Source organism: Bradysia coprophila, unplaced genomic scaffold (assembly GCF_014529535.1).
Source record: "Bradysia coprophila strain Holo2 unplaced genomic scaffold, BU_Bcop_v1 contig_232, whole genome shotgun sequence".
NCBI classification, from domain to species: domain Eukaryota; kingdom Metazoa; phylum Arthropoda; class Insecta; order Diptera; family Sciaridae; genus Bradysia; species Bradysia coprophila.
The window spans coordinates 13,740,471-13,760,588 of NW_023503493.1; the positions used below are offsets into that span (position 1 = coordinate 13,740,471).

The 20,118-nt window shown below is 36.5% G+C and overlaps 2 protein-coding genes across 2 annotated transcripts in view; both read right to left on the reverse strand.

The window, feature by feature from the left end:
- The window catches only part of LOC119076869 (odorant receptor Or2-like), a 200,995-nt gene extending 192,420 nt beyond the window's left edge, over nt 1–8,575 (reverse strand). Inside the window, exons 1-4 of the mRNA XM_037183878.1 lie at nt 8,414–8,575; nt 8,151–8,248; nt 7,861–8,090; nt 2,451–2,484 (exon numbers count right to left, since the gene is read on the reverse strand). Coding sequence (XP_037039773.1) covers nt 2,451–2,484; nt 7,861–8,090; nt 8,151–8,248; nt 8,414–8,546 — 495 coding nt within the window. The 5' untranslated portion in view covers nt 8,547–8,575. The remainder of the gene's footprint in view (nt 1–2,450; nt 2,485–7,860; nt 8,091–8,150; nt 8,249–8,413) is intronic.
- A 6,354-nt stretch (nt 8,576–14,929) lies between these two features.
- Nucleotides 14,930–20,118, reverse strand: part of LOC119077216 (odorant receptor 43a-like) — a 456,342-nt gene continuing 451,153 nt past the window's right edge. The window contains exons 3-4 of the mRNA XM_037184398.1: nt 15,395–15,658; nt 14,930–15,101 (exon numbers count right to left, since the gene is read on the reverse strand). Of these exons, the coding sequence (XP_037040293.1) occupies nt 15,048–15,101; nt 15,395–15,658 (318 nt within the window). The 3' untranslated portion in view covers nt 14,930–15,047. The remainder of the gene's footprint in view (nt 15,102–15,394; nt 15,659–20,118) is intronic.

Sequence of the window (20,118 nt, forward strand, 5' to 3'; positions counted from 1 at the left end):
TGAACTTATGAACGTCTCTTCTTTTCAGTAGGTATAGTAAACGGTTTATGAACGTTCAATCGTTTTCCTTTAGCACAATACCAATAATTTCTTCTATTCTACAAATAAATTTGAATAAATTATACATAATTGGACAACTGCAGGGGGATTTTTAACTGAGCAGCGTCATATTTCGTTTGATACGTGTATCGTTGTCTGGGTTTTTGGTTTTTACACATTTCCGTTTTATAAACAGTATTAGGCCATCCAACAGTAATCTCAATTTCGTCTGTTTAATTTGAAAAAGTTATTATGGACGAGAGCATCCATACGGAATATTGACATCCCTTATGCATTCTAATCATTTATGCAAAGTTTGTCACATTTCCACTGCCGTAACAACAATAGATAGTCAAACAGAATCAATACATCGACAATTTACAATAATTTGATTTGTGATTAAGTATAATAATAGTAGATTATTCACCTCTGTCCACATGTTTATTTAGACACTTGGAGAGTTATTGCATGAGCCGAAGGCGAATGTTATAACCCCAAGTGTCTAAATAAACATGTGGACAGAGGTGAATTCGCTATTTTATCTACCGACGGCGAAATAATAACACTCTTTCACTGCTGTTCTTTCATCTAGGTAGATAAAATATTAAAAGCAAAATGTTTCCAGCTGCATTATCATCAATAATATGTATGTGCCGGAACATGTGCACCGATTCCATTTTTCCGTTCAAAAAACCTAATGGGGGGCTGAAGTTTCAATAATTTCGGTAGACAACATATCTAATTCTAAGCAAAAAAATATTCTACACTATCGTATATTACTTCCGAGGTTCCAAGTTGTGTATTTGATAAGTGGGGTGTTACAGCCCGACACGAAGGAAAGGGTTGTATTCCCCACTTGTCAGATACACAACTTGGAACCTCGTAAGTACAATACTTTACGTGATTAGGCAATGTAAATGAAAATGAAACATGCCGTAACACGTACCATTATAAACATTTATATTTTTAATTGAGGTAAGTGATGTAGTAGCTGAACGTGCAGGAGTAACTGATCGGTTACATATTTTATGAGTTTTGGAAAATAATTACAGTTTAAAATACGCAAATTAACGTTCTAATTAATCTTTAGAGCCATTGAAAATGGCGAAAAATGTAATAAAATTTTTAATTTTGTAGTGGTTAGCTACTGCAACAGACATGGTCAGCTATAGAAACACACGTTTTTTCCTGGTCAGCTACTGCATCAAAAGCAGTGCTTCATTGAAATCACTTTTTACAATAAAAATTAATTAATTCAAATAGCACTGTTGCACGGTATTGGAATCGTGAAGACCGGAATCTACATACAAACATTCGGAATGTGCACACGATCGGAATGCGGACACGACCGAAATGGGTACACGAATTGACACACATTCGGAAGAGCACACGATCGGAATACAGACAGGAACGAAATGGGCACACGATTTTACTTCACTAGGTTGTGTATACACACAGTGCATTTCTACGTTAGCGTCATCTATGCGCGCACATAACACGTATGAATGAAGTAAACACATTGTTAAGAATGTGTTTTCATCGTTTATCATACAATAAGTGTGTGTTAGTAGATCAGCTGGTGATATTCAGCTGGTGCTCATTCTGCACATAGGAAACTTTTAACAATTGTATTTCTGATGTTTCTGATATTCTACGGAATGGGAACAGATCAGATTAAATTCTGACGAAAGAACAACTTAGCTTCATCGAAATCATCTGGAGATATTGATAACCAAAGTTCAAAAATTGCTTAGCCGGTCAGCTACTACCTCACTTACCTTGTTTTCTGATTTGCAAAGATCAGTCAAACATAAAAAAGACTATATATGCCTTTCTTTTCTTCTCATGTAATTTTTTTGTAATTCTCTCACGAAAAAGGTTTGCTTTTGGGTTGAATTTGGGCCGTAGTCGTAATTGAAATATAAATTAAAAGTATAAAACTTGAAAATTCGGCAATAGTGTAGAACATTTTTTTGTTTAAAATAACATTCTTAATCTGAATACAAAAAATGTCAAAAGTTCAACATCCCCCATTGAGTTATTACTCAATCACAAACTTATTCAAATATTGTCGGCAGCAGAAAATGGGCACTCGAGCGAGCTTGACGATTCATACTAATTTAGGCTAGCGGCATGGGAAAATAGAGAACACTTTTCTATTTGCATCTCTGAGCTGAGACTACTCTAATTAATTCTTTGACTACTTCGACGAATTTTGGTTGATTCTTGGAAATATTGAAATGCTTTGTGTCAGAACATATTGAAATACTCACCCAGAACCCCTTCTCCGGCCATTTTTATTGTTTTGTGTTTTTATAATGTTGAACAAGCTGTAAGACGATTTCAAAATCTGCAATATATAAAAACGCTACGATGACTAAGTTGACACACCAATGAAGACCAACTCCTACCCTAGTGAATGTTTCCAAAGTCAATGGATACAATTTACCGATCGCTTCAAATATTCACCAAAAACGATTACACATTTCTTGGTCGAATGTGTTTGTTCGATCCATTCCGATTCAAACACGCTACTCGACAGCATAATCTCATTTTCCAAGTACGTTATCATAAACAACTCGTCGATGTTGCAGAAAAACGTGTAGAAATGAATTATGCGTTCCACAGAGACTATACCATCCTGGAAAGTCAGCTTCGGTGCTTGACAGTGCTTTGATATGACTCAATTTATTTTTTCAGCTGGTCCACTCATATCATACAACCTCACCATAATTGGTTTTTACTACTATGATGCACGCGTATGACTAATAACCTCGCATAAAACAGTCAGATTGTATTAGTGGAACAGCTGAAAAACCGCAGTAGCAAATTACATCACAATTTGATTAACCGCAGCTAGAGTTTATGGATATGTAAGAAACGCAAGTAACAGGAAATTTTTTAAAGTCATTTCATCGGACAGTCGTTTTTTTAAAATGAAACTAGAGACTGGGTCCTCGACTAACATAAAATTCAATTCCAAAATTTATTTTTTATTACGCCAACAATGAAAATCTTAACATTCAAACTAGAACGATTGGTTTTTAGCAACGCACTTCAAGCAAAAGTGCTATTAATGACAGCTGCCAAATAGAGTACTATTTTGTATGAAATTTTATCCCCACTCTTTTTACAGTGTAAAATTTTGTATGGAGCACTGTCAAGTTTCAGTACTATATTTAGAGTACCACTTTTGCTTGAAGTGCGTTGTTTTTAGGCAATTTCGTTTAGAGCCCTCGTTCCGATCGTATCACACAAGCGTAACGATCTAAAATCAAACGTCCAATAGCAACAAACAATATTTTACATATTTCGATGCGACGCAGCTTGAATGAATAGTGTCCCTTATCTGCTACAATCTGTAGCCTACAAAACTCTTTTACAAGTAAATTAAGAGCGATATCTCGAAATCTTCGAACAAGTTTAGGATTATTTGTTGCGTACTTGCAGGACTTTTTCGCTGCGCGATCGTTTGAAAAGTGTTGACGAGATTTTCCGTTCTACGCTTGAGGCGATTACGAATGTTAGGTTGTCAGATTTTGCTTGGGATCAAGCTTCTCTTCCTTTAGTTTTTGATGGATTGGGGATTCGGAAAGTTGAAGACTTGGCAATGCCTGCCTATCTGTCATCTGTGTATTCATCATCTGATTTGTCGAATGAAATTTTGAGTAAATTTAATTTGTGAATAATTGATGATGACATTTCAAGCATAGTAGATATCATTCCTAACGATTTTATTCCAGATAATGATTAAATGAGAAAGGTGCAGCGAAACTGGGACCTACCGGTGATTAGGAGCAATTTTAGCGAGATGTTAGATTCTAGTGAACCTGTTACTCGTGCTAGACTACTTGCGTCATCTGCCAAAGAATCTTCAAAGTGGCTGCAGGTTGTCCCATCGAGTCAACTAGGTTTATTATTAGATAACAATGCAGCGAGAATTGCTGTCGGTCTTCGTTTAGGATCCCAGCTGTGTGAAGAGTACAAGTGTAATTGTGGTAATGTGGTTAAGAAGGACGGTTTGCATGGTTTATCGTGCAAATTAAAGATAGGGATTATTGCTAAACACGATTCTGTCAATAATGTTTTTGGTCATGCATTTTCCTCTGCAGGATTTCCCAATATTTTGCAACCACCTGGTATTTCTAGAGACGACGGTAAAAGACCTGATGGTATGACAGTAGTTCCGTGGAGTCATGGAAAATCACTTTTATGGGATGTAACAATACGTGATACTTTGGCTCCTTCATACATCAGTGAATCCTCTAAGAAAGCAGGATCTATTGCAGATAAAGCGGAGAGATTTAAGCATAATCATTATATACGTCTTAAAGAAAACTATTTATTTACCCCCCTTGCCTTTGAATCATTAGGTTGCATGGGTCCAGAAACAAAGAAATTTATTGACAAGTTGGGATCGTTGATGAAGAGAGCATCAGGGGAGCCACGTTCCAAAGATTATCTGTTGCAGAAAATTTCTATCCCCCAAAAAACCCAGAAGGGTAAATGTGACGCAAGTCCTTTATCTTACTTACAAAATAACTGATATCGCTGAGGGTGACGCATTCTGCGCCTGTACGTAAACTTTTTATCAACCGAAAAGTGACCCAAAAAGTTTCAGAAAGAAAATTTGACAAAAAAAAATTGCGTCACAAAGCGGCAGATGATTCGGCCTTCTTCCGTTTAAATTCCATTATTTCACGACGGATTTTGTCCTATTTTCATAGCCATGGTTACCTCAACATTATGTCGAAAATAACCCGAATCCATCAAAAAATCAGATGGAAGTTAGGAAGTGCCAGAGGAATCATCTGTCATCCCAAAATTTAGGAACCAACCTTGGAACACCTCACTTATGTCGAAAATAACCCAAAACCATCAAAAAATCAGATGGAAGTTAGGAAGTGCTAGAGGAATCATCTGTCATCCCAAAATTTAGGAACCAACCTTGGAACACCTCACTTATGTCGAAAATAACCCAAAACCATCAAAAAATCCGATGGAAGTTAGGAAGTGCCAGAGGAATCATCTGTCATCCCAAAATTTAGGAACCAACCTTGGAACACCTCACTTATGTCGAAAATAACCTGAATCCATCAAAAAATCCGATGGAAGTTAGGAAGTGCTAGAGGAATCATCTGTCATCCCAAAATTTAGGAGCCAACCTTGGAACACCTCACTTATGTCGAAAATAACCCGAATCCATCAAAAAAACCGATGGAAGTTAGGAAGGGCCAGAGGAATCATCTGTCATCCCAAAATTTAGGAGCCAACCTTGGAACACCTCACTTATGTCGAAAATAACCCGAATCCATCAAAAAAACCGATGGAAGTTAGGAAGGGCCAGAGGAATCATCTGTCATCCCAAAATTTAGGAACCAACCTTGGAACACCTCACTTATGTCGAAAATAACCCGAATCCATCAAAAAAACCGATGGAAGTTAGGAAGGGCCAGAGGAATCATCTGTCATCCCAAAATTTAGGAACCAACCTTGGAACGCCTCACTTATGTCGAAAATAACCCAAAACCATCAAAAAATCCGATGGAAGTTAGGAAGTGCCAGAGGAATCATCTGTCATCCCAAAATTTAGGAACCAACCTTGGAACGCCTCACTTATGTCGAAAATAACACAAAACCATCAAAAAATCCGATGGAAGTTAGGAAGTGCCAGAGGAATCATCTGTCATCCCAAAATTTAGGAACCAACCTTGGAACACCTCACTTATGTCGAAAATAACCCAAAACCATCAAAAATCCGATGGAAGTTAGGAAGTGCCAGAGGAATCATCTGTCATCCCAAAATTTAGGAGCCAACCTTGGAACACCTCACTTATGTCGAAAATAACCCGAATCCATCAAAAAAACCGATGGAAGTTAGGAAGGGCCAGAGGAATCATCTGTCATCCCAAAATTTAGGAACCAACCTTGGAACACCTCACTTATGTCGAAAATAACCCGAATCCATCAAAAAAACCGATGGAAGTTAGGAAGGGCCAGAGGAATCATCTGTCATCCCAAAATTTAGGAACCAACCTTGGAACGCCTCACTTATGTCGAAAATAACCCAAAACCATCAAAAAATCCGATGGAAGTTAGGAAGTGCCAGAGGAATCATCTGTCATCCCAAAATTTAGGAACCAACCTTGGAACGCCTCACTTATGTCGAAAATAACACAAAACCATCAAAAAATCCGATGGAAGTTAGGAAGTGCCAGAGGAATCATCTGTCATCCCAAAATTTAGGAACCAACCTTGGAACACCTCACTTATGTCGAAAATAACCCAAATCCATCAAAAAATCCGATGGAAGGTAGGAAGTGCCAGAGGAATCATCTGTCATCCCAAAATTTGGGAACCGACCTGGTGTAAGTTAATATTTAATAATTCACACAATTTCCAACAAGAAACACATCCAAAAACAACACACACCTTTCACCACATTACCATCCATATCATGCACTAAATTATACAAAACACACACACACACACACATACAAATTGGTTTTTATATGACATTTGTATATGGAGACTTTGAGGAGCTCCAGCTCCCAAGATATGAGCTTTTTCCAACTTTTTAAAATTCCATTGTTTTTTTTGGGCCATTATTAGCGTATAACCAAAATTTCAGGAAAATCTATAGAAACGTTTAGGAGTTCCTGGATCCTGGAATCCTGGAACTAAGTAACTAACTAAGTAACTAACTAACGTAGGCGATTTCAGTTATCTGAAAAAACGAAATTTTGCTTATTTCCATACAAACATCAATATTTCGAAGTTCAATATCTCAGCCAATTTTGAAGCTGCAGTAACGTGTGATAGCTCGTTGAACTCGTATGGATTCCAGATATCCTAGTTTTGGGGTCGTTGGAGTTAAGGGGGAGAAGTCAAAAAGTTGCTGTAAATATGCTCCGCCGTCCCCAAAATTTTTTTTTGTAAAACATTTTTGGTAGTGGACTTGCGTCACGCCCGCTAACTAACGTGCGGGCATGATTGCTATACAAAGAGGCAATGCGGCATGTATTCTTGGAACTTTAGGAAGTAATAGAGCGGATCATTTTTATTTATTGTAATATTTGTTGATTGAAAAGATCGTTTTTTTTTACTGACTGTGCCGTATGCGAGCAGTCTTTTTTTTCGCTTTGAATAAATAAATTGAAAGTTTAGGACAAGTTTGCGTCTCGTCAAGACCTACAAGCCTAGCAAAAAAAGTAATTTCCCGAAATTGTTTCACTCGAGTTATATCAAAAAACGATTTTGACCAACTTTTGAGAGACCGTTACTTTACGCCCTTTGGTACCGGATCATGAATGAATTTTTTCGAACGTAGTACTACGTTTTTCTCGCAACAGTTCAACGAATCCAATTAGCTATAACTCAATCCGATCCGTGATCCCTTGTCCCAAAATGTTTGATTTTGTTCGACGTTTTCGCGATATCCCTCTTAACAAATAAACTGAAACTGTTTGTGGAATACGCTGTTCTGCCTGCATCACTGTGCCTATTAACATTATATCCTCAAAACTTTATTCTGACAAATGTGCCTTGCAATCTAAGTGCAGCTAAGGTTTATTCCAATGTGCAATCTTCAACTATTTCTGTGGATTAGTTATTGCTGACCATCGTCAGCTGTTACGTGTTAGGAAATGGTCAACCACCGCCTCTGCTGCCTCCATTTTTACTGTTTAGTATTTTTCAAAATGTTGAATAGGCTGTACGACGAATTCAAAATCTGCAAAACAAATACTAGATTGACTAAGCCGACAGAATAGCGAAAGTACACCTACCCTAGTAAACGTTTCCAAAGTCAACGGATACAATTTACCGATTAGCATCTCATGCGGTAGCTTCAGATATTCACCAAAAATGATTATGCATTTTATGGTCGAATGTGGTTGTCCAATCCATTCAGATTCAAACAGACTGTAAGTAAGGTGACTACTTGACAACCAAATCTCATTCCCCAAATAAGTTATCATAAACAACTCAGCAATGCTGTTAAAGAGCGTATAGACATGAACTATGCGTTCCACAGTGTTGTCACTAACATCCTGGAAATTTATTAAAAATTTTAATGATTTCAACGTTTTGGAAATTGGTGTTAATTATACGAATGCCAAACAATAAATTGAACCGCAAATACAGAGGCCACTGGTAGCGAGTTGTAGTAGAAAAAGCGTTGATAAAAATGATTCCAGTTCGTCGATTACTCTTGAAAAAAAAATGAAAAAAATTGCAAGAGGCTATAGATAGTACTTGATATACTCAGGGTTCTGAAAGACCAGGTTAAAACACCCAAGAAGGCGGGTGGCATTATATTTGTTACTCACCAACTCAGAAGTGTCTTAACCTGTACTTTCATAACCTTGAACATACTCTCTTAAATGTAGGTGAGCTTTAATCGACGCCACTAAGTCCCGATAAAAAATTGTCTGTTGTTCCTTTTCCAACATATTCACTTTACCGCCACCGGTAATTCGTCCCAAGTTTCTTATTTCCATTCCCATAATTTTATATCTTAAAGAACATTGTAGCAATAAATACCAAATTATAACAGAAAATGATAACGCCAGAAACGTTAAAACATTTCCGCTAGTGAAGAAAATGTACGCCACCCAAAACCCAATCTCACTATTTCTCCAATCCAATGGAAACGCAAAATCCATAACAAAAGTTTTCTTTTCTCCAATAAAAGGGAAAACTAAACATCCCAATGAAGCAACAATAGTTCCACAAGCGAAAACATTCACAAATTTGATGAATTTTTCCACTTTGCCATTGAAAAATGCGAAATCTTCGTCATTTCGTATTGAGAAGACACAGACTCGATCTAGCAATTCCATAATTGACTTCTGTTTCCAGAGCAACATCACAATTTTAACAGTTAAAACTGCGATAATGATGGACAATTCGGCTAAGAAAATACTTTCATCTATGGTTTCGCTTGTAATTGCTCCAATCGCAAATGAAATGGGAAATAAACAGTAGTTGATGCAACAGAACGACTTCAGTCCGAGTTGAGTAGCAGTGGGTCTGTTTTCTCCATGCCAAAGACCGATACAACGACAGAAAAAAATAATTTGATTTATCACTTTATGAACTCGAGTGGAATGCATATCTTGAACTTATGAGCGTTGTGTGTATTCAGTTGTAAACGGTTGATGGACTATTGAATACTCTAAACCGCTTCCTTTTAGTGCAATACCAATAATTTCTTCGATTCTACCCACACTGTCGAGCACCGAAGCTGACTTTGACGTCACGTGCTATGATTCTACAGTTAAATTTGAATAAATAATAGGACAACTGCAGGGTGATTTCTAACTGCGCAGCGTCATATTTCGTTTGGTGTGTGGTATTACAATAAATATTGAAAAAGTATTTCAACACTGCGAACATTTATTGATATCGAAGGCCACAGCAATGCCAATAGCATTCAGTGCTATGATGTGACGTATTCATACTTGTGCTTCTCAGCAATGCCCTCTCTAAAAGAATATAAAATAATAAGTATCGAAAATGCTCAAAGATGCATTCTCTCGTCATTGTAAAGTCAAAATAAATAAAAAACATAGCTAACGCCGACCCGTACGAAACACCTATTCGTATCGAAAGCCTTTAGTGTGAATATGTTTATTTCTCTTACTTCATACTCTTCTCTACTGAAAAGCTATTCATCCATTAAAATGCCTTACATTATCTACTCTTTGCCTTGTTATCATTTACAAATAAATTACCTGAGGCAATATAGACAGCCCCGTACGAAGTCAACTTTCATAAATTCCTATTTAAACAGCTATGTACCGCTATATTTACCTATAAATAAACATTGCACAGATTAATATGCTATTATATAGCTCTATATGCCTGTATATAGCTGTATATAGTTGAATATAGATGTCCATATATGGAATGCCTAAAACACCCCACACACATAACCAATTACTTCTCTGTTAACAGAAACTCTCTTAGTACCATTTTTCCCAAGATATATCACTTTTAATAAAATCGAATATGGCCGCCGGCAGCCATTTTGTTAGGAGACCGGAAATAGTACTGACGCTTTACATTCGTTAATACCTTTCAAACAAACAAAAAATTCATGAAATTCGGTCAAATTTTACTCGAGATATTGACAAAATACTTCACGTTCACTGTACGGCCGACTAGCCGGATAAGAGCTCACTCCAAGAGACCTAGCTCACGCTCTGGTGAATCGAATTTCATAACCTTTTTTCCCTGATTGGTACGGTCAATACCTATCTACTAAAGCTAAAACAGACGAAATATGTTCAAATGTGGCCGACCTACAAGCAAAAACTGCTTGCCGCCCAGTACGTGGTTCACACCAAGGGCTCTAACTCACGATTTCCATAAACTTTTTTTTTTGTCGATCGGTATTGTAAATACCTTTTATTTTATTGACGTATCACTGACAAGTGTAGTGCTTAAATGTCTGGAGATATCGTCGAAAAACACTTAGGCACATATTGGGCCCCAGCTCCGGAGAGGTCTATCCGAAATCACCCTTCTTCGAACTTAGCCTGTCTTTTGACATTTCCAAACCAGGAAAAAAAGAATTTTTAAAATCGGATTCGTTTTACTCAAGTTAGAGAACCCACAGACAGACAGACGGAATTTTTTTTTCACTGATTTGGCATCTCTGGACAACCACAATAAGTTTCCCCTTACTCAGGGAGTCCAATTCGACGTGTTACACACGTATGCGTAAACCTATAAGACCCCAGTACTTCGTACGGGTCTAAAAATAAGTGCCGTTTCTCTATATCCACATTCATTGAGGTGGTAAAAATGCAAACGAAGTGGGTTTGCTAGAGAGAGTATTGGTTTCAGACGTCGAAAAATCAAATCAAAACCAAATCATGATGCATTATAATGTAAAGTAGGTTAAGTACACCAACATGTGTCGTGTGATTCGACTCCGAGAAAGACGTCTGCATATATTTCCATCGATAACTACTTAAATGTGTAAGTTTATCGTTGTCTGAGGGTTTTGGTTTTACACATTTCCGTTTTATAAACGTTATTAGGCCATCCAACAGTAATCTCAATTTTGTCTGTTTAATTTGAAGAAGTTATTATGGACGAGAGCATGGATAAGGAGTATTGTTATTCCGTATGCATTCTAATCAATCTAATCATTTATGCAAAGTTTGTCACATTTCCACTGGCGACGGCAGTCTGTCGTAACAACAATAGATCGTCAAACAGAATCAATATATCCACAATTTACAATAATTTGATTTGTGATTGAGTCTAATAAAACATTAAAAGCAAAATTGCTCACACGTTTCCCGTTGCAATATTATCAAAAATATGTATGTTCCGGAACATGCCACCGATTCCATTTTTCTGTTCATAGAACGTAATATACTATTCTAGACCAGAACGCAAACATTTTGCAAAAGAAAATTTTTTTCATCACGAGGGACACATGATCTGGTGAATAGATTTTGGTCTTTTCAAACATCTGATATCAGCTTGCTTTTATTTTCAATGAATTGCGACAAAAAAGACTGCTCATAATAAGTCTTTATCACTTTAAGTGATATCAGCTCTTTCGGAAGTAAACATTGATTACTTTAAATTGTTACGCGTTGCGTCTTGTACAATTAAAATACATCGAAAAAGCTGATGGAAGTTGAGAAATGCTAGAAAAATAACCTCGGAAATCAAGATCTAGGAACTATTTTGGGAGTAGGTTTGTTATGTCGGAAACAAACCGAATTCATCGAAAAGGAGGATTGTATGGAAACTTGCCGGAGCCCTAGGCCCTAAATTACCGAATAGATTTTTTTCGTACAAAGCACACTTTTAATCTAGATGAGGTCAATGACTTTCACATTCCACATTTTAAGAAACTCAATAGAAACGATGAAGAGTTCTTGAGCTGAGTTGCTGGGGAAATTTCAGTTATCCAAAAATACGAAATTTTGCATTTTTTCGTACAAAGTGGTGATTCTTTGAAAGGCAAGGTTGGTTAAAAGGGAGGAAGGCAATAAGGGTCTGAGTTACTCAGTAGCAAAAAAAATTTCTTTGGAATATTCAGAATTTGAATTCCAAATAATAAGCACTGAGTGCTCGAGCGAGCTTGACGATTCGTACAAATTTAGGCTAGGGGCGTCGGAAAATAGCGAACACTTATCTATTTCCATCTCTGAGATGAGAACTTTACTCCCACATATGTGTCCTGTTTAATTATACGTTCGGTGAATAATTAGTTCTTTGACTACTGCGATGAATTTTCGTTGATTCTTGGAAATCGTGAGATGCTTTGTGTCATAACATTTTTAAATGTTCAACGTGAACCCCTTCTCTGTCCATTTTTATTGTTTAGTGTTTTTCAAAAAATGCTCAAATAGCTAATTCTGAGGATTTAAATTCTCATACATGGACAAGTGGCTTGTATGCAGAGTCTCGGTGTTGATCTCCACACTGCCTGTAGTACTTTATAGTGGAATGTCTAAATATGAATGCCACGAACATTTATGGTTCAAAATCTAGCAAGTATTTGCTTGAATTTATCGGGATTTATGAGCTTGTGTGGAAATTTTTGGAATGATACTCGTGAGCTCAGTTGTTTTTGTATATATTTTCACCAAATATTTCGCCAGCACTTCGTTGGCATTTTCAATGGCTACATAGAAAAACATAACATTTAGATCACTTTAATTTAAGGGGGTATGTCGGATGTCAAATACTGTGTTCGCCTGTGGAAGTTTCTTTTCTACGCGTTTTTCTACAACATCGTTGAGTTGTTTATGATAACGTACTTTAGGAATGAGATTTCGCTGTCGCGTAACGTAGCGGTCTTAGCTACAGTTTGTTTGAATCGGAATGGGTGGAACAAGCACATTCGACCATTTAATCAAAGTGAAAAAAAGACAGCTCGCTTACGGCACAGTCAGTAAAAAACGATCTTTTCAATCAACAAATATTACAATAAATAAAAATCATCTACTCTATTCCTTCCTAAAGTTCCAAGAATACATGCTACGTAGCCCCATTGTATAGCACCAGAAATTTACTAAAGGTATTTTTTCAGCTGGTCCACTCATAGAACCTCACAATCATGCCCGCACGTTAGTAAGCGGGCGTGACGCAAGTCCACTACTAAAAATGTTTTAACAAAATTTTTTTGAGGACGGCGGAGCATATTTACAGCAACTTTTTAACTTCTCCCCCTTAATTCCAACGACCCTCAAACTAGTATATCTAGAATTTTGGAATCCATACGAGTTCAACGAGCTATCACACGTTACTGCAGCTTCAAAATTGGCCGAGATATTGAACTTCGAAATATTGATTTTTGTATGAAAATAAGTCAAATTTCGTTTTTTCAGATAATTGAAATCGCCTACGTTAGTTAGTTAGTTACTTAGTTCCTATGGAAAAGTGGATCCAGCAACTCCTCAACGTTTCTATAGATTTTCCTGAAATTTTGGTTATAGGCTAATAATGGCCCAAAAATAAGAATGGAATTTTCAAAAGTTGGAAAAAACCCATATCTTGGGAGCTGGAGCTCCCCAAAGTCTCCATACAAATGCCATATAAAAGCCAATTTGTATGTGTGTGTGTATATGTTGTACATGAAATGGATGGTCATGTGTGTTGTTTTGGGATGTGTTTCTTGTTGGAAATTGTGTGGATCATTAAGTATTAACTTCCACTAGGTTGGTTCCTACAATCATGGTATGGTTGGGCAGCGGGAAAGATTTGGTCACTATCAGTTTTAAGACTTACATCGGGAACTGTGGCAGATGGAAGGTTGGTTTCTTCGGCAAAGTCTTAGAGTTTTCGGAGTAGAATAGGGCAGTATGTACAAAAACTGTAAAAATTTGGTCACTATCAGTTTTTAGACTTATCTCGGGAACTGTGGCAGATGGAAGGTTGAGTTCTTCGGCAAAGTCTTAGAGTTTTGGTAGTAGAATAGGGCAGTATGTACAAAAACTGTAAAAATTTGGTCACTATCAGTTTTTAGACTTATCTCGGGAACTGTAGCAGATGGAAGGTTGGGTTCTTCGGCAAAGTCTTAGAGTTTTGGGAGTAAATTGGACTGTATTGGAGAAAAATGTCGCGAAGTTGGAATTTTCTGTTTCAATTAGGTTTCTAGAGCTATCTCTGTTGGCGCGGCAGATGGAGAATTGGTGTCTTCGGCAAAGTCTCAGAGTTTTGGGAGTAGTTTACGGGCAAAATGACCAAAACTGGAAAAGTGTTTCAATTTTATGTTTTTGGACTTTTTTCGAAATGTATGGCAGATGGAATATTGGTGTCTTCGGCAAAGTCTGAGAATTTTGGGAGTAGAATACGGGCGAAGTGACCAAAATTTGAAAATTGTTTCAATTTTAAGGTTGGTGTCTTAGACAAAGTCTCAGTGTTTTAGAAGCAGAAAACAGTGGCAAATATGAAAATTGTCGGGTAGTTGGATTTTCCTATTTCAAATGTGGTTTTGGTATTATCTTTTGTGTTACGGGACATATAAAACTGCTTTCTTCGTCTCTAAAAAAAACTTTGGATATGTTATAACTGTCGCTTTATCCTTAAAACTTACAAAAGTACTGATATCAGTCAAAAAACCCTTAAAGGGTAAATGTGACGCAAGTCCTTTATCTTACTCACTTATTCATTACTATGTGAAATTGTGAAGTTGGTTTCGATTAGTTTGCACACTTTTCCCCACGATTCCTCACGTTTCCGTCATCAGTTTCACCAAACGAAGAGATCTATAGCATACTGAACTCTTTTGCAACTAAATTGACAAATGAACTGAAACTGTTTGAGGAATACGCTGTTCTGCCTGCATCCCTGTGCCTTTTAACATTATATGCTCAAAACTTTATTCCGACAATGTGCTTTGTAACCTAAGTGCGGGTAAGGTTTATGCCAATGTGCAATCTTCTACTATTTCCGTGGATTAGTTATTGCTGACCATCGTGAGCTGTTTCGTGTTAGGAAATGCTCAAACACAGCCTCTGCTGCCTCCATTTTTACTGTTTAGTGTTTTTCAAAATGTTGAACAGGCTGTACGACGAATTCAAAATCTGCAATACAAATACTAGATTAACTAAGCCGACAGACTAGCGAAAGACCAAAGTTCTGAAAGAACAGGTTAAGACAACCACGAAGGCGGGTGACACCAAATTTTAAAAACAGATAGTGTGAGAAATCAACTTAAAGAAAATATTTTTCTCGAAAATTCAGGATTTTGTTTTTGTTAAGTTCCATTTTACATATATACTTCGCAGCCGTTGACGCAATTGTGTGTCACCGCCTTCGCGATCAACTCAGAGTTGTCTTAACCTGTTCTTTCAGACCCTTGAGAAAGACCACATACCCTAGTAAACGTTTCCAAAGTTAACGGATACAATTTACCGATCAGCATCTCATGCGGTAGCTTCAGATATTCACCAAAAATGATTATGCATTTCATGGTCGAATGCGGTTGTCCGACCCATTCCGATTCAAACAGACTGTAAGTAAGGTGACTACTTGACAACAAAATCTCATTCCCCAAGTACGTTATCATAAACAACTCAGCAATGCCGTTAAAGAACGTATAGACATGAACTATGCGTTCCACAGTGTTGTCACTAACATCCTGGAAATTTATTAAAAAATTTAATGATTTCAACGTTTTGCGAATTGGTGTTAATTATACGAATGCCAAACAATAAATTGAACCGCAAATACAGAGGCCACTGGTAGCGAGTTGTAGTAGAAAAAGCGTTGATAAAAATGATTCCAGTTCGTCGATTACTCTTGAAAAAAATGAAAAAAATTGCAAGAGGCTATAGATAGTACTTGATATACTCAGGGTTCTGAAAGACCAGGTTAAAACACCCAAGAAAGCGGGTAGCATTATATTTGTTACTCACCAACTCAGAAGTGTCTTAACCTGTACTTTCAGAACCTTGGACATACTCTCTTAAATGTAGGTGAGCTTTAATCGACGCCACTAAGTCCCGATAAAAAATTGTCTGTTTTTTCTTTTCCGACATATTCTCTTTACTGTCACTGGTAATTCGTCCCGAGTTCCTTATTTCCATTCCCAAAATTTTATATCTTAAAGAACATTGTAGCAATAAATACCAAATTATAACAGAAAATGTTAACGCCAGAAACGTTAAAACATTTCCGCTAGTGAAGAAAATGTACGCCATCCAAAACCCAATCTCACTATTTCTCCGATCCAATGGAAACGCAAAATCCATCACAAAAGTTTTCTTTTCTCCAATAAAAGGGAAAACTAAACATCCCAATGAAGCAACAATAGTTCCACAAGCGAATACATGCACAAATTTGATGAATTTTTCCACTTTCTCATTGAAAAAAGCGAAATCTTCGTCATTTCGAATTGAGAAAACACAGACTCGATCTAGCAATCTCGTAATTGACTTCTGTTTCCAGAGCAACATCACAATTTTAACAATCAAAACTGCGATAATGATGGACGATTCCGCTAAGAAAATGCTATCATCTATTGTTTCGCTTGTAATTGCTCCAATCGCAAATGAAATGGGAAATAAACAGTAGTTGATGCAACAGAATGACTTCAGTCGGAGTTGAGTAGCAGTGGGTATGTCTTCTCCATGCCAGACACCGATAAAACGACAGAAAAAAATAATTTGATTTATCACTTTATGAACTCGAGTGGAATGCATTTCTTCAACTTATGAGCGTTGTGTGTATTCACTATTCAGTTGTAAACGGTTGATGGACTATTGAATACTCTAAACCAATAAATTTCTTCTATTCTACAGGTTTTGAATAAATTATACATAATAGGACAACTGCATAGTGAGTTTTAACTGTGCAGCGTCATATTTCGTTTGGTGTAGCGATGACGATTGTAATAGCATAAATATTGAAAAAGTATCTGTGCGCACAACTGAAATACGACATATTTTGCTTCGCTCGTAAGGAAAACTTAATATTCAGGTTGTCGGATTAGCTCAAATAAAACTTAGTATTCAACCTTAAGACTGGTGCTGAAAAAACCGTCATTTCCTGTCTTGGTACGAAAAATACTATTCATCACTGCGAAAATTTATTGATATCGAAGGCCATAGCAATGCTAATAGCATTCAGTGCTATGATATGGCGTATTCATGGCTTCTCTGCAGATTACAGCTCAACATCACAATGAATTTATTATTTCTTAAATAGAAATGGCAGAGTACAGACATTTTTTCAAATTTTTGCTGCCTCAATTTTGCTCTGACTTTACTAATGCCATTGCGATATTGGTATTGGTATTGGTAATCAGTCAAAAAACCCTAAGGGTGAAAGTGGCGCAAGTCCTTGTGTCTACTTACAAAATAACTGATATCGCTGAGGGTGACTCATTCTGCGCCTGTACGCAAAAGTTTTATCAACAAAAAATTGACCCAAAAAATGTAACAAAGAAAATTCGAAAAAAAAATCGTCACAAAGTGACCAATATAAAATCCCAACAAAAATCTCTACGAGAAAAGTGTGACGGAGTCTTTGAAATACAATTTCTAAAATGAATGATATCGGTAGAGTTGACGCTTTCAGCTTCGTTACGCAAAAAATAAATTTTAAACCCAATTAGTTCAAACGAGCTGACTTAGTTTTCCTCATCATCTGCCAAATAATTTTTACCAAAAAAAAAATTGACTGAAAACAACAAAAAATTTTACCAAAAAAATCTGCGTCGCAAAGTGGCAGATGTTCAGGAACAGACATACGAGAAAATTTATCTGCCAAACTTGACGCAGGTTTTTTTCGTAAAATTTTTGTTGTTTTAAGTCAAATATTTTTTTTAGTAAAAATTATTTGGCAGATGATGGGAAAACTAAGCCAGCTGTAAAATTTAATTTTCTAATTATTTGTTCGATTTGTTCGATTCGTGGGGTGAATTCCTTTTATTTGATGGGTCACACGCCCCTGTAGGTTTCAATACAGCTGAGCTACAGCTGAAAACGCGTTCCCGACCTTCAAAAACCACACTCAGAAGCCACTTCGAGGCCAATAAAACAAAATTTTGATTTTTACTGTGGTAATGGCGTATCACATTTTCATTTTTATGTCCAACCTGAGCCTCCTGCAAAATTTCATATAGATTGGCTGACTACTTTCCGAGATAGCCCATCGATAGGTAGATAGACAGAAATAGCTGTTTTTCCTGCTTTCTCACCAATAGTTACTGATCGACAAGTTTAATTTTCTAAACATTACTAATTAAGATTTGTCTCATCAATACCTTTCATTTGACATATCACACACGATTTGTGAGCAAAGACATCCAGAGATATGCTGGAAAAACTAGTGAAAAACAGGCAAAACACGCTGTTTTGCTCGCTTTCTCGCCTCTGACTATTTTTAGACAAACTTGATTTTTCTAAAAATTATATATTCAGATTCGTCTCGTCTTTTATTTGACATATCATTCATGTTTGCATGTGAATGTTTGGTAGAAATTTTGGTAATATTTTGCATTGGAAAGGTGATTGTGGCCCGAAATTGCGAAAAACGTTGTATCTACCACGGTAGGTATGCCGGTATTTTTTCGCACACGACGTCTTGTCGACATCTAGTGCGAAAAAATACCTTCATACCTACCTTGGTAGATAAATAACTATTTGGTGTCGAGGGATCGATTTCTGGTCAATGCAAGATTTTTATTTTTAAAAATTTAGCCTTCGTTGAACAAGAATCGTATGAAGGTAAATTATCGCACTAAATGTCAGATTGTCAATCCGATGCGAAGCCGAGTTTGGCAAGACATCGTGTGCGATAATATACCAGCATACGATTCGTGTTGCATACGACGTTTTATGCAATGAAGAAGATCACATAATTACCGAAGATAATCTTAGTGTGACTTCAGTAACACATGGCATTTATCGCACTAGTGCGAAGAAGACTTCTGCATATACTTCCGTCCATTACTACTTAAATGTGTATCGTTGTCTGGGGTTTTTGGTTTTACACATTTCCGTTTTATAAACGTTATTAGGTCATCCAACAGTAATCTCAATTTTGTCTGTTTAATTTGAAGAAGTTATTATGGACGAGAGCATGGATAAGGAGTATTGTTATTCCGTATGCATTCTAATCAATCTAATCATTTATGCAAAGTTTGTCACATTTCCACTGGCGACGGCAGTCTGCCGTAACAACAATAGATCGTCAAACAGAATCAATATATCCACAATTTACAATAATTTGATTTGTGATTGAGTCTAATAAAACATTAAAAGCAAAATTGCTCACACGTTTCCCGTTGCATTATTATCAAAAATATGTATGTTCCGGAACATGCCACCGATTCCATTTTTCTGTTCAGAGAACGTAATATACTATTCTAGACCACAACGCAAACATTTTACCAAAGAAAATTTTACTGAAATTTTTTTTAAACACAATGATTCTGTTCTTTTCAAATATCTGATAAATCTTTCGGAAATGAACATTGATTACTTTAAACTATTACGTTGCGTCTTGTACAATTAAAATACATCGAAAAAGATGATGGAAGTTGAGAAATGCTAGAAAAATAACCTCGGAAATCAAGATCTAGGAACTATCTTGGGAGAATGTCGAAAACAAACCGAATTCATCGAAAAGGAGGATTGTATGAAAACTTCCCGGAGCCCTAGCTCCTAAATTACCGAATAGATTTTTATCGTGCAAAGCACACTTTTAATCTAGATGAGGTCAATGACTTTAACATTCCACATTTTAAACAAATCTATAGAAAAGATTAAGAGTTACTGAGCTGAGTTGCCGGGGTCCGCACAGAGAAAAATCCTGGATTAGATTTAAATCTTTTTCGGATTACATATAGGACCAAATTTATTTTTGGATTGAAATCTAATTTTTCGAAAGATTACTTGCATTTAATCGTTCGAAAATAATCTGTCGACGGATTAGATCGAAATCTTCCTAAAGATTTCAATTTTTTTATTTTGAAATTAAAAATTTTTTTCCGACATTTATTTGAATATTGAGTCAGATTTATTTGTTTTATTTATTCTGAAATTGGAAATTTTATTTATTTAGTTGAAATTAAATATTTTTTTTTACTTTCTT